The sequence below is a fragment of the Jaculus jaculus genome, chromosome 1 (assembly GCF_020740685.1).
Source record: "Jaculus jaculus isolate mJacJac1 chromosome 1, mJacJac1.mat.Y.cur, whole genome shotgun sequence".
NCBI lineage: Eukaryota > Metazoa > Chordata > Mammalia > Rodentia > Dipodidae > Jaculus > Jaculus jaculus.
In genome coordinates this window covers 217457531-217480147 of record NC_059102.1, presented here as the reverse complement: position 1 = coordinate 217480147, position 22617 = coordinate 217457531, and the positions used below count along the sequence as shown (strand labels likewise).

The 22617-nt window shown below is 39.6% G+C and overlaps 1 protein-coding gene across 1 annotated transcript in view; it reads right to left on the bottom strand.

The window, feature by feature from the left end:
• Enpp6 (ectonucleotide pyrophosphatase/phosphodiesterase 6) overlaps nucleotides 1-22617 on the bottom strand; it is a 158209-nt gene that overhangs the window by 64150 nt on the left and 71442 nt on the right. The window contains exon 2 of the mRNA XM_045142485.1: nucleotides 19656-19835. Within this exon, the coding sequence (XP_044998420.1) occupies nucleotides 19656-19835 (180 nt within the window). The remainder of the gene's footprint in view (nucleotides 1-19655; nucleotides 19836-22617) is intronic.

The following is a 22617-nucleotide window of genomic DNA, read 5'->3' as shown; positions in this document are numbered from 1 at the left end:
TTAAGATTTGCTTTGTGTCCTAATATATGGTCTATTTTAGAGAATGTTCCATGTGCTGCTGAAAAGGATGTATATTCTGCAGCCTTTGGATGAAATGTCCTGTATATATCTGTTAGGTCCATTCCTTCTATGACCTCATTTAGTGCAGATGCCTCTCTGTTTGTTTTTCCCGGGATGTTATGTCAATTGATGAGTGTGGGGTGTTAAAGTCACCCACCACCACTGTGTTTGGTGTTATCTCTGACCTTAGTTCTAATAGTGTTCATATGATGAATTTGGGAGCCCCCATGTTAGGTGCATATATATTTAGGATTGTAATGTCCTCCTGTTTGAGTGTGCCCTTAATCAATATAAAGTGACCTTCCTTATCTTTCTTGACTAACGTTGGACTAAAGTCTACCCTGTCAAATATTAGGATAGCAACCCCTGCTTGTTTTCTAGGCCCATTTGCTTGAAACACCATTTTCGAACCTTTCACCCTAAAATAATGTCTATCCTTTGTAGAAAGGTGAGTTTCTTGGAGACAACAAATTGTAGGGCTAAACTAAAACTAAACACTGTACCCATTCAATCCAAAACAGCCCCAAGTATGTATGCTAGAGTAGTTATTATAACAATGAGCTCCTCTATCAACATAGAGGTTAAGATTTCTGGTCTGTTGAGGGATCCAAGTCAGCTCTTAACCAAGTGAGACCCTTCCCTGGTGCAATCCCAGTTACCTTGGATGATTTTGGTTTCAGTCAAGTTTCTGCCTGGGTCATTGGGCTGCTGTTCTCATTTCTGGAGCTGGGCTCTGGCTTTTCCTGTGGGGCAAACTGAGCCTGGCAACTGTGGCCCTGCAGATCAGCACCCCTGCTGCTGGAACTGCTGCTGTTAATGCTGCCTCTGCTCTTTATGTCAGCAGCTGAAGCTGCTGCTGCTGGGCCCACCCCTGCTGCTGCCTCTGCTGCTGCTGCTGCTTTGGCTGCCACTTCTGGAGCCACTGCTGCTGCTGAAGCTGCTGCTGCTGGGTCTGCCGCTGCTGCCACTCCTGGGTCTGCTGCTGCTGGGTCTGTCGCTAGTGCTGTTTCTGGGTCTGCTGCTGTTGGGGCTGCTGTTACCGGTGCTGGAGCTGCTGATGTTGCTGCCAAACTCTGCTCCTGCTTGGGTCCCACTGTTGGCCCAAGTTGGCATGGCCGGGTCCCGGAACCACTGTTCTGTTCGCTGGAGCTGGGCTCAGGTGGTGGGGGAGGGGAGGTAACCGCAGCTGCTCCTGTTCTTCTACCTTGTGTTCTGCTCCTCTGTTGCTCACTGACGCTCTCCCTTCACGTTTCCTGAGTTGCGGAGAGCACTGGTGTGAATGGAAAATCCCCGCACCTGGCTTTTCCTGTGGCTAGAGCTGAGCCTGGCAGCTTTCTGGTATGCTCCGCCGCTGTTGCAGTTGGTGGTGCTGCTGGGGCCGCTTTTTCCAGCCTGTGTGGGCTCTGGATGCTCTGGATCTCTTCTACTTCTCTGCTACTGCTTCAATTTCCTATACACCTCACTTTTTAGTCAAAGTGTGTATTTTGGTGAGTTTTTTTGGCCTTTTTCCCCCCAGGCTGCTTTGGTGTGGTACCTATGCCGCCATTTTAACAAGAAGTCTCTCATTGAATTTTTTGTGTTGTTTTTTGTTTCTATTTCATTAATTTCTGCCCTAATCTTTATGATTTCTTCTCATCTACTGACATCTGGTTTGCCTTGTTCTTCTTTTTCCAAGGCCTTATGGCAAAGCAGTAAATTATTTGTTAACTCTCTAATTTCTTAATATAGGTGCTTAGAGCTATAAAGTTCCCTCTTTCGTCTGCCTTCATTGTGTCCCAAAAGTTTTGGAATGTTGTATTATCATCATTTGATTCTATGAATTTATTGATTTACTTTTTGATTTCTTCAATAACCCATTGATCATTCAATTGTGTGCTGTTTGGTCTTCATGAATTTCTGTATGCTCTGTATCTTTTGTTGTTGCTGATTTGCAGTTTATTCCCATTGTGGTCAGATAGAGTACAAAGGATTATTTCATTTTTCCTATATTTGTGGATATTTGCTTTGTGTCCTAATACATGGACTATTTAAGAGAATGCTCAATGTGATGCTGAGAAAAATGTATATTCTTCAGCCTTTGGATGGAATATTCTGTAGATATCTCTTAGGTCATTAGTTCCCTGACACCTAAATTAGATATCTGTCTGTTTATTTTTTGCCGGGATGACCTGCCTTTTGATGAGAGTGGGGTATTGAAGTCTCCCATGACAATTGTGTTTGATGTTATCTGTGACCTTAAGTCTTGTAGTGTTTGTTTGATAAAACTGGGAGCCCCCATGTTAGGTGCATATGTGTTTAGAATTGTAATATTCTCCTGCTGGAGTGTTCCTTTAGTCACTATAAAAATACCCTCTTTATCTTTCCTCACTAATCTTGATTTGAAATATATCCTGTAAGACATTAGGATAGCAACCCCTGCTTGTTTCCTAGGCCAATTTGCTTGAAATACCATTTTCCATCCTTTTAACCTAAGGAGGTATCTATATTTTATTTAGAGATGAGTTTTCTGGAGCAACAAATGGCAGGATCCTGCTTTTTAATTCAGTCTGCAAGTCTTTGTCATTTGGATGGTGCACTGAGGCCATTGATATTAAGAGTTATTATTTAAGGGTATACATTTATTCTTGCCATTCTTCTTATTTTGTAGTGTTTCCTGTTTTCCCTTTACTCATTTGTTTTACTGTTATTTGAGTGTGGTTTACTTTTTCCTATTTCCTCCTGTGTGTGTTTTGCTTTCTCTTGGGTATTAAAAATTCCTTCAAGTATTTTCTGTAGAGTTGGTTTAGTTGTCATAAATTCCTTCAGCTTGTTGTTGTGGAATGTCCTTATTTCTCTATCAATTTGGATAGATATCTTTGCATTATAAAGTAATGTTGGTTTACAGTTGTTGTCTTTCATAACTTTCAATACATTATTTCAAGGTCTTCTGGCTTTTAAAGCTTGTGTTGAGTCATCTGTAATTATTCTGATGGGCTTGCCTTTGTAGGTGATTTGCTTTTTCTCTCTAACTGCTTTCAATGTGTTTTTTAGTTTGTGTGTTTAGTAGTTTAATTAGAACATGGTGAGGAGAGTTTCTTTCCAGGTTTTGTCTGTTTGGTGTTCTAAAAGCTTCCTATATCTGCATTGGTATTTCTTTACCAATTTGGGGAAAATGTTCTTCTATGATTTTGTTGTAAACACCTCCTAAGCCTCTGGATTGGAATTCTTCTTTTGTTATACCCTGAATTCTTATGTTTGACCTTTCTTATTGTCCCAGACATCTTAAAATTCCCATTCATACCTTGCTATTAGCTTGTCTTTCTCTTTGTTGGACTCTATTAGGTCTGCCTCCTGGTCTTCTAGTTTAGATAATCTGTCCTCTCCTTCATCCATTCTACTGGTAAGACTTTCCACAGAGTTTTTATTTCAGACTGTATACTTCAGAGCTAGGATTTCAGCCTGGGTTTTCTTCAGTATTTCTATTTCCTTACTCATGTCTTATAATGACCTCCTTATTTCATTAAGCTGATTTCCTGTGTTCTCTCAGAAGTTTGTTTTCTTCTTTAATTTCTTTATTTTCTTCCTTGGTTCCCTTCATTTCTTCTCTGATTTCTTTGAGCATAGATACCATCATTTTCTTGAAATCTTTATCAGGCATTTCATCTAAAACAGTCTCATTGCTGATCATTTCTGATGGATTTATAGTTTTTGGTGGGGCTGTATTGTCTTGATTCTTTGAGTTTCTTGTATTATATTGCAGCGACTTCTGCATCCTGAATTAATTTGATGCTTGGGTTTTCTACTTATCTGCAGTGTTACCAGACTTGGCAATCCACCTTTATATACCCTCTGGATATTAGTCCAACTTGCCAGTTATAGCTCTTGTCTCCCAATAAAGCTGCAGAAGTAATCCTGTGTTGAGTTTGCTTGCTAAGCAAGTGTTCTAGTGGGCTGGGTGGAACAATTTACTGGAAAATTCTAAACTTGAATTGATCAACATACACAATTAATAAACCCCAACACAAAGTATGCCATTGTAGGCATTAAAACAGGTAGTCTTATTAAGCCAAGTTCTCTAAGGTGTGTGACAGAGCAAAAGACAAAGGCCCTATAAATATGAAAGCATCAAAGGCAACAATATTCAACCCCAAATACATCTTATTTGAAAATGGTAAAGCCAACCAAGAACATATAACCCACAACCAGCCCTCACAAAGAAAGAGAGATGAAGTCTTGCAATGCAGGTCTGTGTACCTTTTTTTTTTTGGCCAGTCAGCAGTGTTACCTTTTGGGATGGCTTCCAATCTCACCAATGCTTAGTGCTGCCTTGACCCCTCAGTTGTGTTGTGCTGTGCAGCTGTACCTCTGATCAGCTCCGCTGGTTGTGCTACCACCAGGGGCTGAATGCTGGAGGTTTGGGGTTCTGATGGCGGGGGAATGGGAGAGTTCAGACTTCTGGAGTTGCTGGCACTTTCCGTAGCTCTTTAGTTATCTCAGCTGTCTTTCCTTCAGATTTCTTAACTTTGCAAGAAGGCTGATGAAGTTGAAAAATCTGTTGTTTTTTCTCTGCTACTGCTTCTGCCTGGCACTCTTGGTGGGGTGGTGCTGGGCAGGTGCGCAGAGTGCAGATTGCAGGCCCCAAGTGCCTCAGTGGGACTCTGGCTGCTTTCCTCCTTTCTGGTGGGTCATGGTCTCTCCAGCTTCTGTGCTGTGTCTAAGAATAACCTATACTACACTTTTCAGGAAAAGAGTATATTTTGTTATGGTTTTGCTTAAATACCTCCCTAGGGTGGTTTGGCATGGCTCCTATGCCACCATCTTACCCAGAAGTCCCAAAACCTAAGTCTTATCAGGACATCCAGGTACCCCAGATAAAGTGAAAGAGAGGCCCCACTCTTGCTATCTCGATTATCAGGCTCTAGCTCTACTGCCACCTCCTGTGGCCTGGGGTCCTTAGCCATGCCTGATAGCTCAGGCCTACTTTAGCCTCCAGTGGCCTGCGGCCCATAACTGTGCCTGACAGAAACTACCTTTTTAAAGTTTTCTTATTTGCCACCATATTCACTTTATAAATACATCAGTTTTAGAACTGTGTATCTGTTTGGTGCTAGAGGGTTTTTAGGTATTGTAATGATACAACCAATGCACCTTTGTGGTATTCTTGCTGGATGAGAGGAGAGGTGTCCCTTCATATGTAAAGAAAGCAAAGAGCACATTTCAGTCAGGATAATTTTAGTACAAAGTAAGAATCTTGGAGGGATCCTCAAATTATTCCATGAAAATTAATCTTGCATTCTGACATGCTTGGGAACCCAGTTTGAAGACCTCCACCAGGAAAAGAAGCCACAGTTGCTGTACTCTAACACAGTGTAATGTCCAGAAAGCAATAGAGCATAAAGTGGTGTTGGGAGTTGGTGGTGTAAAATAGTCTATGACTGAAAGTGCTATAACTCATTCTCCTCAGCACCATCCACAATGGAAGTTCTATAAGCACAGCAGAAAGAAAGAACCTTCAAACAGGGCTATTGGGACATTACAATTTACTATGTGTTTGGAGGTCAGAAAGCCAGACCATAGAGCAAGACACTCTTATCCCAACTCTTCAGAGAGTCTCTGAATGAAAGTTCTGAAGGTAGCATCAATTTAGAAGCCATAGACCTCCATGTGCTTCAGAAAATGGGCTACATGAAACCCCAACTGTAATAAAACTGAGGCAATGTATTTGATGTATGCTCATATCCTTGGTCCAGAATTGTCTTTCCTGGACAAACTCTCAAAAGAAAAAACAAAAAAATTTTCTCCTTATCACTAAAACCCAGAATGAAGGAAGGAAAGCTAGTAAAAAATGACAATGGCAGTTCAGTGGAATTTGGGGATAGTGGTATTGAGAGTTGTAGAGAGAAACCCTTGGTGGGTGTTTCAAAATGTTTTGCTCAGTTTTCTTTGGTCTTTGAGTCAGGGCAGAGGAAGTTCTGTGTGGCTCCCTGAGAGAGCTTGCTAGTCACAACTCTGTAGGTCCCTTTCTTACATCTACTACAGGCTCATTCTGTGAATGAGTATACTTCACCTGAAGGTTGCTACCTGTAGGCCAATTTTTTCCTCTTATTTTCAGAAAACATGGAATTTGGTTCTCTGAGGTCATTACAGGTCATCTGAGTAGGACTGAGGAAAACAAGACTTTTTGTATCTCTACCTCAGAGATATGTAGGGGAATATAAAACGAGGACATGGTCTGGAAATAAGATTGTGGCTTCACAGTAACTTGCAGGGCATGTTTTCCTTCTATTCTACCTTATTTTCTCATTATTACTAGGTTAACTGAACCTTAAAGGGCATTCTTAAATAGGACTCGATATTCAGGATATATTCTTGTCTCTGCATTAACATCTACTTCTTTGCTGAGTATTGCCACCTCATGCTATATCTGAAGACATAGTAAATATATCCTGAGTAGAAAATACAAAGCTAGAGGGAACATAAAGAAAAACCAACAAGAGCTACCACTATATCAATGCAACTTTGTTCCAAAATTTTGAAAAAGAAATTCTTATTTATCTTCCATCCATCATAAGATTATTTTAATATACTTGCTATTTTAAGAAGATGTGTTTGCCAACAACCTGTATAAATAAATATGGTCTGGGCCTCTGCTTAATGGGGTCAGAGTTATAAGAGTTTCAGTCTCTATGATGCCTACAATGTGGATGATGCCCCATTGACAGGGCATCCTTATGTAAATAATTTCATAGCAATATCCAGAAAGCTTGCACCATTGTTTCATAGCCAACAAAGCAAAGCCCTGAGATGAAAGAAGGAATGGCTCAAGGTCATTTTGCCTGGTAGCCACAGGATCTCCCATCTCTGGTACTTTTCCTCTCAGCACCATGTTTTCCTCAAGTTGCTTTTTGGCAGCTCTCTTAGAGGACCACCAAGTTGAGCCCATAAAAATCACATTTTTCCCAACTTCCTATATCACAGGTCTTACCTTCCAAGTGTTGCTCCTGCTTGCCAACTTTGACATATCTAATAACAATAACTCCTGTGAGCTGCATTTTATGTGATGTAAGACAGGTGTGCAACTGTTGAACACATGTCTCAAGAGAGCTTATTAAAACAGCTAAGCCAATTAACTCTCATAGAAACATATAACCTTTGCCAAGAAAATACATCTGAGGTGTCGAAGCTTGTGGAAACAAGTGCTCAGGGAGGGAATGTGTGGCCTTTGATCTCAATACCCTTTCCCCAGGGTTGACATGACCCCATAAAGCCAAGAGAACTATATGAGTGGCTTTCTTCTAGTGTTGGCAGGAGAGATGTGGGCTAGCTGGATTTCAGTATGCCCCCAGAAGACTGGACTTGCATACAGGGAAGACAGGAAGACAATTTAGATGAGAAGCAGCTCGTCCATTAACTCTGTGTCTGGAGGCATGATGGAAAATGCTAGCGGGAAGGAAAGATGAGAAAGACGAAAGGGAAAGCATGACTTATAGGACTGGACCTTTGTTTAATGGGGCCAGAGTTACAAGAGTTTCACCTCTGCTTTTGCTAGTTAGCTTTAGATGAGGAAAAAAAATTACCTGGCCAAGTCAAGGACTGCACTTCTCCCAGGTAGATCCAGGTGAGGAATGAATGACTTCTACTGAATTATAGCTCCTAGATGTCTTTTGGCATAAGCAACAACATCTTCATGTATGAAGCAAGAGCTTTAAGAACATTCAAAATCACAAGGACTGTGAAATGTCTACAGTAACTCTGCACTTCCCATGATGGAAGCCATCTTGATTTTCTGCACCATATTCCAATCAAAGTATCCTTCTCCAAGCAGGCAGTTTGCTGGAATTTGGATGATAGCAGACTGGAAGTGGGGTATAATAATGCCAACAAGCTCTTTCCTGCACAGCTCACCTGGGTTGCCAGAACTCTGCTCCTTATTGAGCCCTACCTTTCCTTTACCCTGTGTCTGATAATGTCTCTTAGTCTTCCTGGTTGCTGGGATGGTTCTGAGCTACTTCTAGAAATAGTTAGGTTGGAAAATGAGTGCTAGGCCTGTGGCCCTGTGAAGTCACTGCTCCCACATGGTGTTGTAGCCTGGAAGTCAGCTCTGGTACATGAGCCAATGTGGGGGCTGTGCCTTCAAAGACAAAAAGCCAGGCTCTGCACTGTTGTGTGTGTGCATTATTTGCCCCTGAGACATCCAACAGGCTCTGTTCTCCTCTTATCCACAGGCCAGGGGGCTAACTTTCTCTATCACTTTCCTGGAAATCCCACTCTGTGATCTTTACTGGCCCTTATGGATCATCCTAGAATTCCCCTAGCAATTTAAAACAGGGTTTGAGCTTCACTCAGAAGCCTTTGCTGCACAAGTGCATCTGAGGTTTTGGTGAACTTCCAACTTGTCTCTGGGTCAGAATGATGTGAGCTAGACTCCTGCCATCTGAATCAATCAAATGGGTACAGGCTAAAGTGCCCCTTGAAGGTAGAGAACAGATTATGGCCATTAAAAATATACTCTATCATATCCTCTCCATCCCCTGTCTCCTGCTATATACTTAACAAGCCCAGAGGTACATGTCATCATATCTGTCGACAGATGATGAAACTGGAGCATACAGAGGTTAAATGACTGTCCACAATGCACACAGGAAGGAAGTGGCTAAATTAACCTAGAGCTCATGTTTTGTTCTTCTGTTTTAAAACAATTTTCTTCCAATAGTTTCCCAGGTACTTCAATAAAATGTTGGGAACACAGTAGGGAGAACAGGAAGTGCCACGCAGGGACATGGCATGTTCTGCACACAAAAGGCTGACTGGGGTGGTGGTGAAGGTCACCTCTCTGCTCCTGTCTGTTCCGCCACAACAAAATCCCTGTGCAATACCACCCTAGTGTTTGCATATGCAGTTACCCAAAGCCTTGCTTCTGTCACTTGACTACTCACTCACCCACTTCCTTGCTCCCTCATTTTCTCTTCCACCTTACCTTCTTTGCCTTGCAATTCTTTCCTTTTCTTCCTGCCTTCCTTTCTCTCTTAAATAAATAATATAAATTTAAAAAATCTCCACTGTGGAAAACATCATTGAAAATTTTATGATTTATATTTTTTTCTTCCAAACCAATACTACATGACATACAAACATTGTCCCTATTGAAGTCACGACTCCTTTACAACAGAAAATAAGGGGCATATGGGGGTTATGAGCATGCCATTCCTTTTATCTGATTTGGAAAATGTCAGAGAAATTTAATAACTATGAATTCCAGTGCTTGCTAGTGATGTACAGTTAATTAATCTGATGTTCTCTTTACAATCCTTATGATGTCCATTGATGCCCAATATTAATAATGTGTACTCTCCTCTTAAAGTCATTGTATTCTTTTGATCTTTGTAATGGGACTGATAACACTCTCACATAAAAATTCTATCACTTCCTGTGCTGTGCTTTTCTCATCTTCCTTCTTTCTTCCAAAGCTCTCCCCTTCTGTTTTCCTTTGCAGGCTCATCCTCTTCTTACTAAAAATTACTTTATCAGGACTATGTCTGAAATTAGTCAGAAAAACTTGAATAGGCTTTCTTTTTCACATTATTCTCTCCTTAGGAGAATTTTTCCATGCCCTCAGCTTAACTGACCACTAGCAGTCCAACAAATCACATCTGTATATCTCTAGCTCCCTGCCCTGAGCTTGAGACCTGCTAACTTGGTATCTCAGTGCCAACAGAGAGCCAGTGTTCTCCTGCCTCCAAATTGCTCCTTAAACATTCAGTAAAGAATTTCCATCAAGACAGTTTTGTAAGCCGGAACCAAGTGTCATGCCTATCACTGTCTACTGCCTTAACCCCAAATCCAATCTATTACTAGCATATCTCCAGTTGAGAACTGTGTCAACACCAAATCATAGTCCAAGCTTGCTCATCTCTTTTCTAGGTTCAAGCAATAACCTCCAGCCTGGCGGGTAAGCCCTCACTCATCTGCGCTGATGTCCCCATTTCCATTCTCCACATGGCAGCCAGAGGAGGCTTTCTGAGATGCAGAATGACTGTCACTTGCTCCTATAAACTTCAGTGATTTCTCATTCCTTTCAGCTTAAGAAAATACATTCTTCAGCTAGGCTAAGACTGCCTGATTACCTTCATCTTCTCTGGCTCACCTACATCATACCCATCCTCCCTCTTTCAGCTTGCTGAACCTTCCATGCTTAATTTTTATCTTTTTTTGTTTCGTTTATTTTTATTTATTTATTTGAGAGTGACAAAAAGAGAGAGAAAGAGGAAAGAGAGAAAATGGGCACATCAGGGCCTCCAGCCACTGCAAATGAACTCTAGACTTCTTGTGTATCTGGCTTACATGGGTACTGAGGAATTGAGCCCCAAACTGGGATCCTTAGGCTTCACAGGCAAGCACTTAGCTGCTAAGCCATCTCTCCAGCCAGTCATTTTTACCTCTTTAGGACCTTAACATATGCTGTTCCTTCAATGTGGGTGCTCTTTCTTGCCAACATCTCCATTCCTCCACCTCACTCATTGTCTCAGATGAGAACTCCTGTCCTTCTCCAGGGAGTCCTTTGACAACCCTCTCAGATGAAACTGTGTTCTTTATTAGATGATTACATAATGCAGCATTCCTGTCATTACAAAATCTTCCATAATTGTGTCTTTTATATTTATTTGGGTACCAGATTACTATTTGTTTCCTTCACTGGATAGTAAGCCCACCACTTAGCTATTACTGTTAACCCTCAAATTTGTACTTTATTTATTTATTTTTTAATATATATTTTTTTATTGACAATTTCTATACTTACAAACAACAAACCATGGTGTTTCCCTCCCCCCACCCCCGCTTTCCATTTCTTAACTCTGCTCTTCCTCATGTCCCGTCCTTCAGATCTACTAGTCTCTCTTTAATTTGATGTCATCATCTTTTTCTCCTACTATGAGGGCATTGTGTAGGTATTGCTAAGCACTGCAAGGTCTTGCATATCGAGGCCAATTTCTGTCCAGACAGTTGTATGTGAGGAGTGGTACTCTTCCTTTGGTCTTATATTCTTTCAGCCACCTCTCCCACAATGGACCCTGAGCTTTGGAGGGTGTGGGATGTTTGAGTGCTGGACACTCCTCCCTCTCTTCTTCTCAACACTATGTTGCCGGTTGGATAATCCCAATGGTCATAGACATCTGAAAAGAGAAGCTTCTCTAAACAGAATTGAGAGTAACATTAATACATGAATATTAACAGTAAGTGTGGTGCTTTCAGGCCAAATTGGTGAGAGTAATATGTGCATTTATCCAGATAAGAGCAGGCTTTATACCACTAAGCCTCCACTGCCATAGGCTTTTGATTAGGTTTTCAGTACTAGGCATGTATTCCCATCCATTGAACAGGCCTTCAGTCCAATTAGAAAGTAGATGGTTTCCACCAGAGCAGACATGCCACTATGGCACTCATTCATTTGGCCTGTCTGGCCACACTTGAAGCTGGACACTGTTTTCACTGCTGCTGACATCTGTCTCCCATAAGGCTGCATACAGTGCAGCTTTTGCCAGCTTTCAGTTGGCTATGCTACAGGGAGAAGGTTTTCTGCTCAGCACCAGTTTGATTTCTCAGTGACTTTGTAGCTAAGGCATGTGAACTCTTCAGCAATAGGGTATTACCATCTTTTTCTCATGGGAAACAAAGGGCCTTGGCAGTAACCCATAATGTATTGGAGACAACAGGGACCTCCCTGGTCAACAGCTCTCTGGAAGGTATCCCATCCCTGGCACTGAAAATTTTCTAGTAACAATCTATGGCTTCTGGCCCCACCTTTCTTTTATACAATCTCTTCCCCTGACCACACTTAGGCCTTCCCCTCCCTGTAATCTGTTCTTCTACTTACATTTATACAATACCATCTCCTAAAGTCCTTCACTCTCCTCCCTTCCTTATAGCCTTTTTCTAGTTTATGGGACTCTGCTAATGATTTTTGGTTCCAGCTCACACACAGGTGTATACATTTGTAGCTAGGAACCACATATGAGAGAGAACATGTGATGTTTGGCTTTCTGGGCCCGGGTTACTTCACTTAGTACAATCTTTTCCAGATCTATCCATTTTCCTGAAAATTTTATAATTTCATTTTTTCTGCTGTTGAATAGGGCTCCATTGCATAGATGTACCACATATTTATTATCCATTCATCCATGGGCATCTAGGCTTGTTCCATTTCCTAGCTATGTGAATAGAGCAGCAATAAACATGGTTGTGCAAGTATCTCTAAGGTAGTGAGAAGTATCATTAGGATATATGGCTGGGAATGCTATAGATAGATCATATGGCAAATTCACTTTTAGCTGTCTCAAGAAACTCCAAACTGATTTCCACAATGGATGTACCAGATTACATTCCCAACAAGAGTATAGACGGTTTCCCCTTTAACCACATCCTCACCAAAATTTATTGTCATTTGTTTACTTGATGGTAGCCATTCTGACAGGAGAGAGAAGGAATCTCAAGGTAGTTTTAATTTGCATTTCCCTGATGGCTAAGGATATAGCACACTTTTTATGATGTTTATATGCCATCAGTATTTCTTCTGATGAGAACTCTCTATTTAGCTCCATAGTCCATTTTTTGATTGGGTTGTTTGATTTCTTATTGCTCTGTTTTTTTAGTTCTTTGTATATTCTTGATATTAATCCTCTGTCAGATGTGTAGCTGGCAAAGATTTCCTCCCTCTGTAGGTTGTCACTTTGCTCTATTCACAGTGTCCTTTGCTGTACAAAAGTTTTGTAATTTCATGGATCCCAGTGGTTAGTTGGGGGTTTTCTTTTCTTAGCAACTGGGATTATATTCTGAAAGTCATTACTTATGCCAATATATTGAAGGGTTTGTCCTACATTTTTCTCTAGCAATTTCAGAGTTTCAGATATGATATTAAGGTTCCTGATCCATGTGGACTTGATTGTTGTGCATGGAGAAAGACAAGGATCTATTCTCATCTTTCTATATTTAGATATCCAGTTTTCTCAGTACCACTTGTTGAAGAGGCTGGTTTTTCTCCAATTAGTATTTTTGGCATTTTTGTCAAAAATCAGAAGGCTGTAGCTGTTTTAATTAATATCTGAGTCCTCTATTCTGTTCTATTGATCTACATGTCTGTCTTTGTGCCAATACCAAGCTGTTTTTAGTACTCTGGCTTTGTAACATAGCTTAAAAATGGATACAGTGATACCAACAGGCTTATTTTTGTTGCTCAAAATCGTTTTGGCTATTTGAGGTTTTTGTGTTTCCAAATGAATTTTAGCATTGTTTTTCTATTCTTGTGAAGAATTCCATTGGAATTTTAATGGGGATTGCATTAAATGTGCAGATTGTTTTTGGTAAGATTAACATTTTTACAATATTGATTCTTCTAATCCAAGAACATGGGATGTCTTTCCATTTCCTTGTGTCTTCTGCAGTTTCTCACTTGAGTGTTTTAAAGTTCTCATTGTAGAGATCCTTCACTTCCATGGTTAAGTTTATTCCAAGGTAATTTATTTATTTTTTTTGGGGGGGGGAATTGTGAATGAAAGAGGGTCCCTGATTTCATTCTCTGCACATTTGTTGTTAGTATATAGGAAAGGTACTGGTTTCTGCATACTTATTTTATAACCTGCTACATTGCTAAAAGTGTTTATCAGCTCTTAACAGTTTATTGGTAGAGTTTTTTTGGGTCTTCTATGTATAGAATCATATCATCTGCAAATAGTAATAATTTGATGTCTTCCTTTCCAATTTGTATCCCTTTTATGCGTGTCTCTTGCCTTATTGCTATAGCTAAGATTTCTAATACTGTATTAAGTAAAAGGGGGGGACAGTGGACACCCTTATTTTGTTCCTGAATTTAGTGGTAAAGCTTCAAGTTTTTCTCCATTTAGTATTATGTTGGCTGTAGGTTTGTTAAAAATAGCTTTTATTATGTTGAGATATGTTCCTTCTATTCCAAGTTTCTGTAATACTTTTAATCTGAAAGGATGTTAGATTTTTTTAAAATGCCTTTTCTGCATCAATTGAGATAATCATGTGATTTTTGTCCTTCAGACCATATATATGATGTATTGCATTTATCGATTTGCATATGCTAAACATTCCTGCCTCCCTAGGATAAAGCCAACTAGGTCGGGGTGAATAATCTTTCTGATATATTCTTGTATTCTGTTTGCCAATATTTTGTTCAGAATTTTTGTATCTGTTTTTATGGGGGAGATTAGTCTGTAATTTTCTTGTTTTATTCTCTCTTTGTCTGGTTTTAGTATGATGATGATGCTGGCTTCATAGAAGGAGTTGGGTAGAATTCTTTCCTCTTTTGTTTATGAAAAAGTCCAAGAAGCAGTTGTGTTATTTCTTCCATGAAAATCTGATAAATTCGTTAGTGAATCCATCTGGGACTGGGCTTTTTTAGTTGGAGGTTAATTTTTTTCTTTTGTTCTATAACTGCTTGGATCTCCGTAATTGTTATAAGTCTATGGTTTATCACATCTTGATTTAATTTTGGTAGGTCATATGACTCAAGGAAATCATTCATTTCTTGCAATATTTCCAACTTAGAGGCATATTTATTCTTAAAATATGTCCTTATAATTTTCTGAATTTCTTTGGTATCTGTTGTAATGATGCATTTTTCATCTCTAGTCTTATTAATTTTAGTCTTTTCTCTCTTACTTGTTGTAAAATTTTCTAAGAGTTTATCAATCTTGTTTATCCCTTCAAAGAACCAACTCTTTGTTTTATTGATTCTTTGGATTGTTCTTGATTCACAAGTGTGTGAACCAGAAAACCGTGCATTATGGCCTTTTATAATTCTAAAATTACTTAAATCTCAATTTCTAATGTCAAACTGTTGATAGTACTGGGAAGTGACTATCGAGATAATTTTCATTGCATTGTCAATGTCTGCCTGGAAGACATTTCAATTTTCACCAGATGTTTTGGTGTGATGTGCACAGAGGCAATGACCAGACTATAATGTTGGCTCACACCTCTGTGTGATGGATGCTTGGCTCCTAATTGTCCCTGTGTGGAAGTATATGTATATATCTAAGGTCTTCCTGACAGAAAGATGTTGGCATAAAGGAAGAAAATATACATGATTTATTCTTGGCTAATTCTTGACTAATACCTTTCCTAAATCCAGATGGAATCACCTTGATTTTAACAGTCCAAACTGCATAGGACCTGAGTTAAATGACCCCTTTCAACTTTCTATCCAGCCTATCTCTGTAAAGTGAGGGAAGTAAGCTGGATGGTCATTTTTTATTTTCCTTTCGATTTTTGTGTGTGTGTATGTTTTGCATCTGTGTGTAAATGTGTTCATGTGTTTATGGGAGCACACTGAAGGTGCATGTGCATGAGTGTGCATGTGTAAATGGAGGACAGAGATTGCCATTAGGTGTATTTTCCTCAGTTGCCCTCCACCTTATTTTATTTTATTTTATTTTATTTTATTTTATTTTATTTTATTTTTTGAGGCAGGTCTCTCCCTCAACACAATACTCACCAAGTTAGCTAGATAAGCTAGCCAGCAAATCCTAAGATCTTCCTCACCCTGCCTCCTCAAAACTGGGCTTACAGATATGTACCCCTATGCCTGGTTTTTATATGAGTGTTACGGATCTGAACTCAGGTCCTCAGGTGTACATTGGAAGCACTTTATCCACTGATCTTTTGTGTGTGTGTGTGTGTGTGTGTTTTCTATACAAAAACATGCACATAGGCCAGGAAGTGGCAGGAGAAATCCAGAGCCATACCCAACACCATCCTGGGGGGCATATACATGCTTGTCCTGGAGTCTTCCTTACTGCAGGGTTGCAAAGGGTTAACACAGCAAAAATGATAATGAAAAATATAGAGCTGTAATGCCACAGAGTCTTACAAGGTGACTATTTTATTATTTTTAAAATGAAATCTATGATAATAGAATTGAAAACTGCTGCTACATGTATGGTTACATTGGAATGGTGATCCAAGAAGTTCAAATGCTTGTTACACAAGTTATCTTATTATCTACCCCTGACATCTATCTTTGAATTGTGCTATAATATGAAATGAGTATTAAAACCTCTTCCTTTAGCTCATCAAAAAAATTTCTTTTGACATCAAGAAATATGGTTAATAAGCAGCACACATTTATTTCTTCTCTTTTGCAGAACTGGTCCCAGTTACGAACTTTGTGGCTCATTTCAGCTTGAGATTGTTTCTTGAATGCAGTTTCCTTTGCAAAATTTAATGGTACCATTGGACATGGCTTTGAAGAATCTTCAAACATTATTAATTGTCTCAAGATTTGAGGTGAGGTAGAGTGGATTCTTCTCCACTGATCAATTTTTCAGTATAATCCTTTATCTACCTGACAGAAAGGCTTGAACTACTGCCATATCTAAATTGCACTTCTAAATATTGGCTTAATGGTGAGATTCAAGATGTCATAACACAGCTCACTGGAGCAATAAAGATTTTTCAGGCCTCATCAGGAAATCTGTACAATGTCCCATGGAGAACAGAGAAGAAGTGGGATATTGAACATAGATAAATAATAAATAAATAAATAAACACAATCCAGTCATGTTTAAAAGAAATGTCACTGGACCTTACTTACTTTTGTAGAGACAAATGAGCACCTACTTGGCTATTTAAGGTTGGAGGGAACCAAGGTATATAGAGAAAGGACAACAGTGACTATGCCTTCAGCCATGAGTCAGTATGATTGGAGAGTACCATGCTGGTCTGAGCAGTAAAGAATGCTTGCTCTCAGAAACACTTAGGTAACCCAGTTTTGAAAGACTAAATAGTGTCTAAGAAACAAGAGACATGCAATTCCTATGAGGACTGCCAACACATTCAGCTCATTAGCTAATATTCATTGTAGTCTGCTGAGGAAAGTCTAGGAGATTATGTTTTCTTCTGATTGCTAACAGGAAAACTGCTATTCAGGCATTCTTGTCACAGCATGTTGGCTGTTGAACTGTAAATCAAAAGGAGTGATTGGTCACTTAATGCCCCTAAAGGAGCTGTTCTGGAGGAACAATGATTTATTTTAGAGGCAAATTTGCTTTGTAATTTATTAAATTAAGTGAAATATAAATTCAGATTGTCCAAAATAAGGGCAGGTATAATTTTCTGTAGTGTAGGAATGAGTGGTTTCAAATACAACAAGGGTCACTCTTTAGGATTTACTCCCACCTTGTCACAGCAAAGGTATTAATGGCTATAAGGACTGTAAGGAAAGTACTCTTCAGAGCATGAATTTAAGGTTCACAATAAGGAAAGTGAAACTTTTAGAAAGCATATATATATATATATATATATATATATATATATATGTGTGTGTGTGTGTGTGTGTGTGTGTATGTATATGTATATTATGTATATGTATATGATGTATATATAGTATTGTGGCATTCTTCTCAATTATTTTTAGATTTGTTTTAAGGTGACCCCTAAGGCAGCATTACCAGTCTATTCCCTCTCCCATGCCTATGCATGTGACCCTGACTTCTTTTATGTGTTGGTAATAAAGCTGTAAAGAATGACTTCAAAATGCAACAGCCTTTTTGCTTTAGATGTGATTACAATGGGCTTAGCTATGAACTTGGTCTTTCTGAGTAAGCCTCACTAAACTGGCCCATGTACTGATTTGCTTCCTTAACCTAATATCCAACTTCTTGAAAGACTACTTAAGCCATTTGAGATAAGGGAATTGTTTTGAATCCTTCTGTTATAGTTTAAATCTGAAATGTCCAAAACAAACTCATACTTTGAATGCTTATTCCCGAGTTAGTGGCGCAATTTGGTCTGGTTCTAGCCTTGCTCTGTTTCATAGTCTACCACAATGTCAACAGTTGTCCTCTGACACTTGCTCCCACCTCCATGATGTTCTGTTCATATGCATATGGCCAAATGACAAGGGACTTCAAGTCTTTGAAATCAGTAGCAATAATAAACACTTTCTTTCTCAAAGGTTTCTATCAGATAGTTGCTCATAGTGATATGAAAAGAAAATAATATGTCTTCCTTTGCTCCAAAGTGTCTTATGGCAGTCTGGAGACTGTGGAGAGAATGCCAGGATCCCCTTAAATTTATCTGTGCTAGTAGAGCAAACCAGTTCTTCTGTCCAGTTTTGACCTAGCAGAGTCTACATTGGCATTTATGAGCTTACCTATGGAAGCCTATTGTTGCGCTGTGGTGGCTTTCCTGGTCCTACCAAGCTTGACAGTGGAATTTTTTTCTGTGGTCTCCATGTGTCTGTGTTCTGTGCTCCTTTGAGAGCTGGGACACTCTTGAATACCCAAGCATCTCTCCATGTAGCCACCTCCAGACAGCATCCAAATTCTTGTAGAAGGCCCATACCATCAGTGTGAGCCATCTGAGTCAGACACAGCTTACTCATTCTTCTCTCCAACTCCCCTATAACCCATAGCTCTTTCATGTGTTATCTGTTATCCAACGCAAGCCAGTGAGCTCTTCTTTGCTGCTTCTCTCCATCTCCTACCAGGCTGCTATTCATTTATGCATGATTTTGTCTAGGCCACCCCTGATATGTACGTTCTTAATGGTAGTCATCAGTATTATAGCATCAAAAACTAGGAGGAAAGTGTGTATAGCCATGTGCATGGAAAGTCATATTGCATACTATCTATTGCAGAGTGAATCAGTTTGAAGACAGTGGTAAATTGGTTATGTTGTTAATACTGAATCACCTCATGTGTGTGTGCATGTGTACATGACAGAGAGAGAGAGAGAGAGAGAGAGAGGTGAATTTGTTCATGTGTGTGGAATAGTACACATGTACATATCAGAGGACAACTTTGGGCGTTGGTCCTCACCTTTCCATCTGTTTGAAGCAGGGTTTCTGGTTGTTTTCCCACTGTGTTTGCTAACTGGCCTTTGAGCCTCCAAAATTTCTCCTACTCTGCCACCTGTTGTCAAGCATACTGGGCTTATGGACATGCACTTCCATGTCTGACTTTATGTGGATTATGGAGGCCTGAACTCAGCTACTCATGCTTGTGTAGCAAGTGGTTTATCCACTGAGCCATCTGGTCAACTCTGAATCCCTTCAGTTTTAATGCAAAGTACTTAAATGCCAAGGTGAGATCATCCCACTCTTCATGGTAGCTGAGGCAGTTTGCATCACTACTTAGCTTTATTGCAGTAAGTTAAATAATTGTTTTTTAATGATCCAGGTATGTCTTAACAGAGAAGGACTTTATTTAATGCATTGCCAAAGAGTTGTGAGTGCTTTGAATTCCCTTTTGCAATATTGTATGGGAGATAAAAATGTAAAAAATATTAAAATCAATGGGAATGCTAAAATTGTTCTTGCCTACATAACAAAAATTTTGCACATGAAAACCAAGCATCATATACTGTAGAAGTATTACTCAAGCAAGGGAATCACAAAATGACATTGTGTCTGGTCTTGTGTTACTTGAAAGCAAAAGTTTTAAAAAATGTATCCATAAGATATAGTTCTTAAGTAATGATCCAATTTTCAAGCTATATCATGGTCTTCAAATGAGAACTCTGTATTATTTTCCTGATCAGACTCCGTGGTATTTGGATTTGGAAGTTGGAGGGGATCTGGAGGTCCACACACTCACCAGGCCAGTAGTACATGTAGACCTTCCTTTTGGCTTTGGTCAGAGTGATCCACAAAGGTTCTGATCCATTCCACCAGAGAGGCATCAGACTGTCTCTGTTGACACCAATGTCAAATGACTTGTTGGTGCTGGGATCCCACATGTAGTTCCCGGTCATCTGGTGGACCTCACAGTGGCGACCTACATGAATGAGGGAACACAGTGGCCAGTCATTTTATTGTTTTGAGTACTCTTATTCTTGTTTACTAATGTCAAAAGCTATTCATGATTATTTAGGAAGTAAATAAATCATCATAGTTTGCTTTATAAACTTATCATGGATGCTTCTCACTCATAGATTATATGCCACAAAGGCAAACAATCCAGTGAGATGCCATGTACTTGGTTGTGGGTTGGGCCACTTTGGGTGGATTCTGGTGAGAGTTACTTTAGCTTCTTACCCCAGACCTACCAGGCCTTTCTCTACAAGACAACTGATTCAGCTGACAGGGACCTTTTCCTCTCCATTCTTACATAAGAGAAGTTATTGTTTAAGTACTGAACAATGATATGACATATGACACTTGGAATTGAATAGTGAAAAACAGAATTAAGTTTGGAAAACAAAGCAAGGAAACACCTCTCCTCATGAAGTATTATATGGAAGCAAGGGCTGGTTTTGTTTGGTATAGCATAGTCCCAGAAGAGAAGCCAGAAGTGTTTTGGACTCCTTTGAAACATTAGACTTGAATTATTTATTTTGGAGCAATCTGTTACATCTTTAAAGTAAAAATAACACAAACATTGGCAAGTACTTCAAAAAATTGCTGCAATTTTAGTAAGCATCAGTTGACACCAGAATGAAACATTCTTCTCTGAGCTCCCTTGCTATGTACCATCAGAACGGCTTTCTCTGTGTGTGCCATTGGTTCTTCTTGTCTCATCATCCTTCAATATTGTGTTTTTAAAACAAAAACAAAGATAAATCACAAAATACCATTATGAAAATTTGAACAACAGAAATTGCATAAAGGAAAACCTTATATTTCATCAAAAAACATTCTAAAAATCACTCTTTAATTTTTTTGTGTGTATGAGTGTTTGTATGTATGTGGACACATGTGTGTGTGCATGTATGTGTGCATGTAGATCAGGTATCCTCAACTTCTCTCCCCCTTATTTTGTGAGGCAGGGTCTCTCACAGAACCTGGAGCTCAATGATTCAGCTAGCATGCATTCCATATCAGAAACTTTTATCATCCTTTAACAAGGCAAGACAACCAGCACCTAAAGAAGTGTTCTAGGAAGAGCAGCCTTTCTGAAAGCCAACAAGAAGATATATATTCCTTGTCCATCCACCCCATATCTTCTCTCACAGCTGAGCTGACCTTCCTGCCACAAATACAAAAAGGCTGGCAGACTATACCTGTAGCAGTATAAACCTGTCTTGACTCAAGCATATTTCTGTACCAAGCCTCTCTCTCTCTCTCAATCACTCATTTATTTTTCTTGTCTGTGTGAAAGTGGTGGCTGAGAAAACAGACCAAAACAAGACATGGTATACCAGCTTTACAGCCCACAGGAACTTGTCTCCATATTTAAGCCTGACCCACATCTATTTTTATACATCTACAGCACTTCTTAATTTCTCTCTGGTTTATTCTTGCCAAACTGAGCTTTGCTATGGCTCAGGGATTTACAAGAAAATTTCCTGACTTCTTTATGTGATACAAATCTCAGGTGGTTTTCAGGTATCATGTAAAGTCTTATTCAAATGTATTCTGTCATGCCATCGCTAGAAGCACATTAGCAAGCTCCATGCCACCCTCCATGTTTCCATCACTTCAGCACTGGATGGTTTCCAAATCACACAGGCAAAGAAAGACTCTGTACATTCTATCTATAATTGATGGTCACAGAGATTTCTGCCTGAACCCGTCTTTAATCAGGCTCCCTTGAGCCTTCTGCTCAACTAGACTTGAACTGCTCTTCACTGTGTGCCCTACCAGAGCAAGACTATTATCATGGTTATCTCACCACTATTTATATCCTGTCATCCCAGCTGACCTTCAATCAAGAGTTCTGGGGACTCACGTCTATGTTATCACCTGTATAAGTATCATAAATATGCTTTATTTAACCATGCACATCTTGAAGGTTTCTATTACTTAGTTTTCAATCAGTCTTATATTTTAATTTCAAATATTAAATGTTCATCCATTGTGGTGGTTTGATTCAGGTGTCTCCCATAAACTTAGGTGTTCTGAATGTTAGGCTCCAAGCTGATGGAAATTTGGGAATTAACGCCTCTTGGAGGCAGTGTATTGTTGGGGACAGTCTTATGGGTATTATAGCCAGTTTTCCCTTGCAAATGTTGGCACACTCCCCTGTTCCTGTTGTCTACTTACTGTTAGCTAGGAAATGATGTCCACCTTCTGCTCATGCCATTGTTTTCCCCTGCCATGATGGAGCTTTCCCAGAAGTCTGTAAGCCAAAATAAACTCCCCTTTTCCCCCAAAGCTTCTCTTGGTTGGGCGATTTCTTCCAGCAATGTGAACCTGACTGTAACAGTAATGTTATTACTGAGGAGTGGTGCCATTTGCTGCTAGACACCTGACTGTGTGGCTATGGCCTTTTGAAGTTGATTTTCAAGAGGAATGTAGAAGTAATTGAAGCTTTGGCCTGGGAGATACCTTTCAGTGTTGTAAGTAAGTAAAACTTCATGGATTCTTCTGGTCAGAATTGCAAGGTCTTAATGTAGTAAGAACTATGGACTTGAGGTTTTGCTTATGAGGGTGAAAAGAGGCTTTGTCTGGACTGGGCTAGAAGCAGTTTGTGTGAGAAGCTTGCTGTTATGGTCATGTCCTGAGAATTTGTGCAGGGTTGCATTGCATAGAAATGGATTGATGCTAGCAGAGGGATATGGTACAGAAATGAAATCTTTGAGCTGAAACTTCTGCCCCTTCAACTGCAATTATATGAG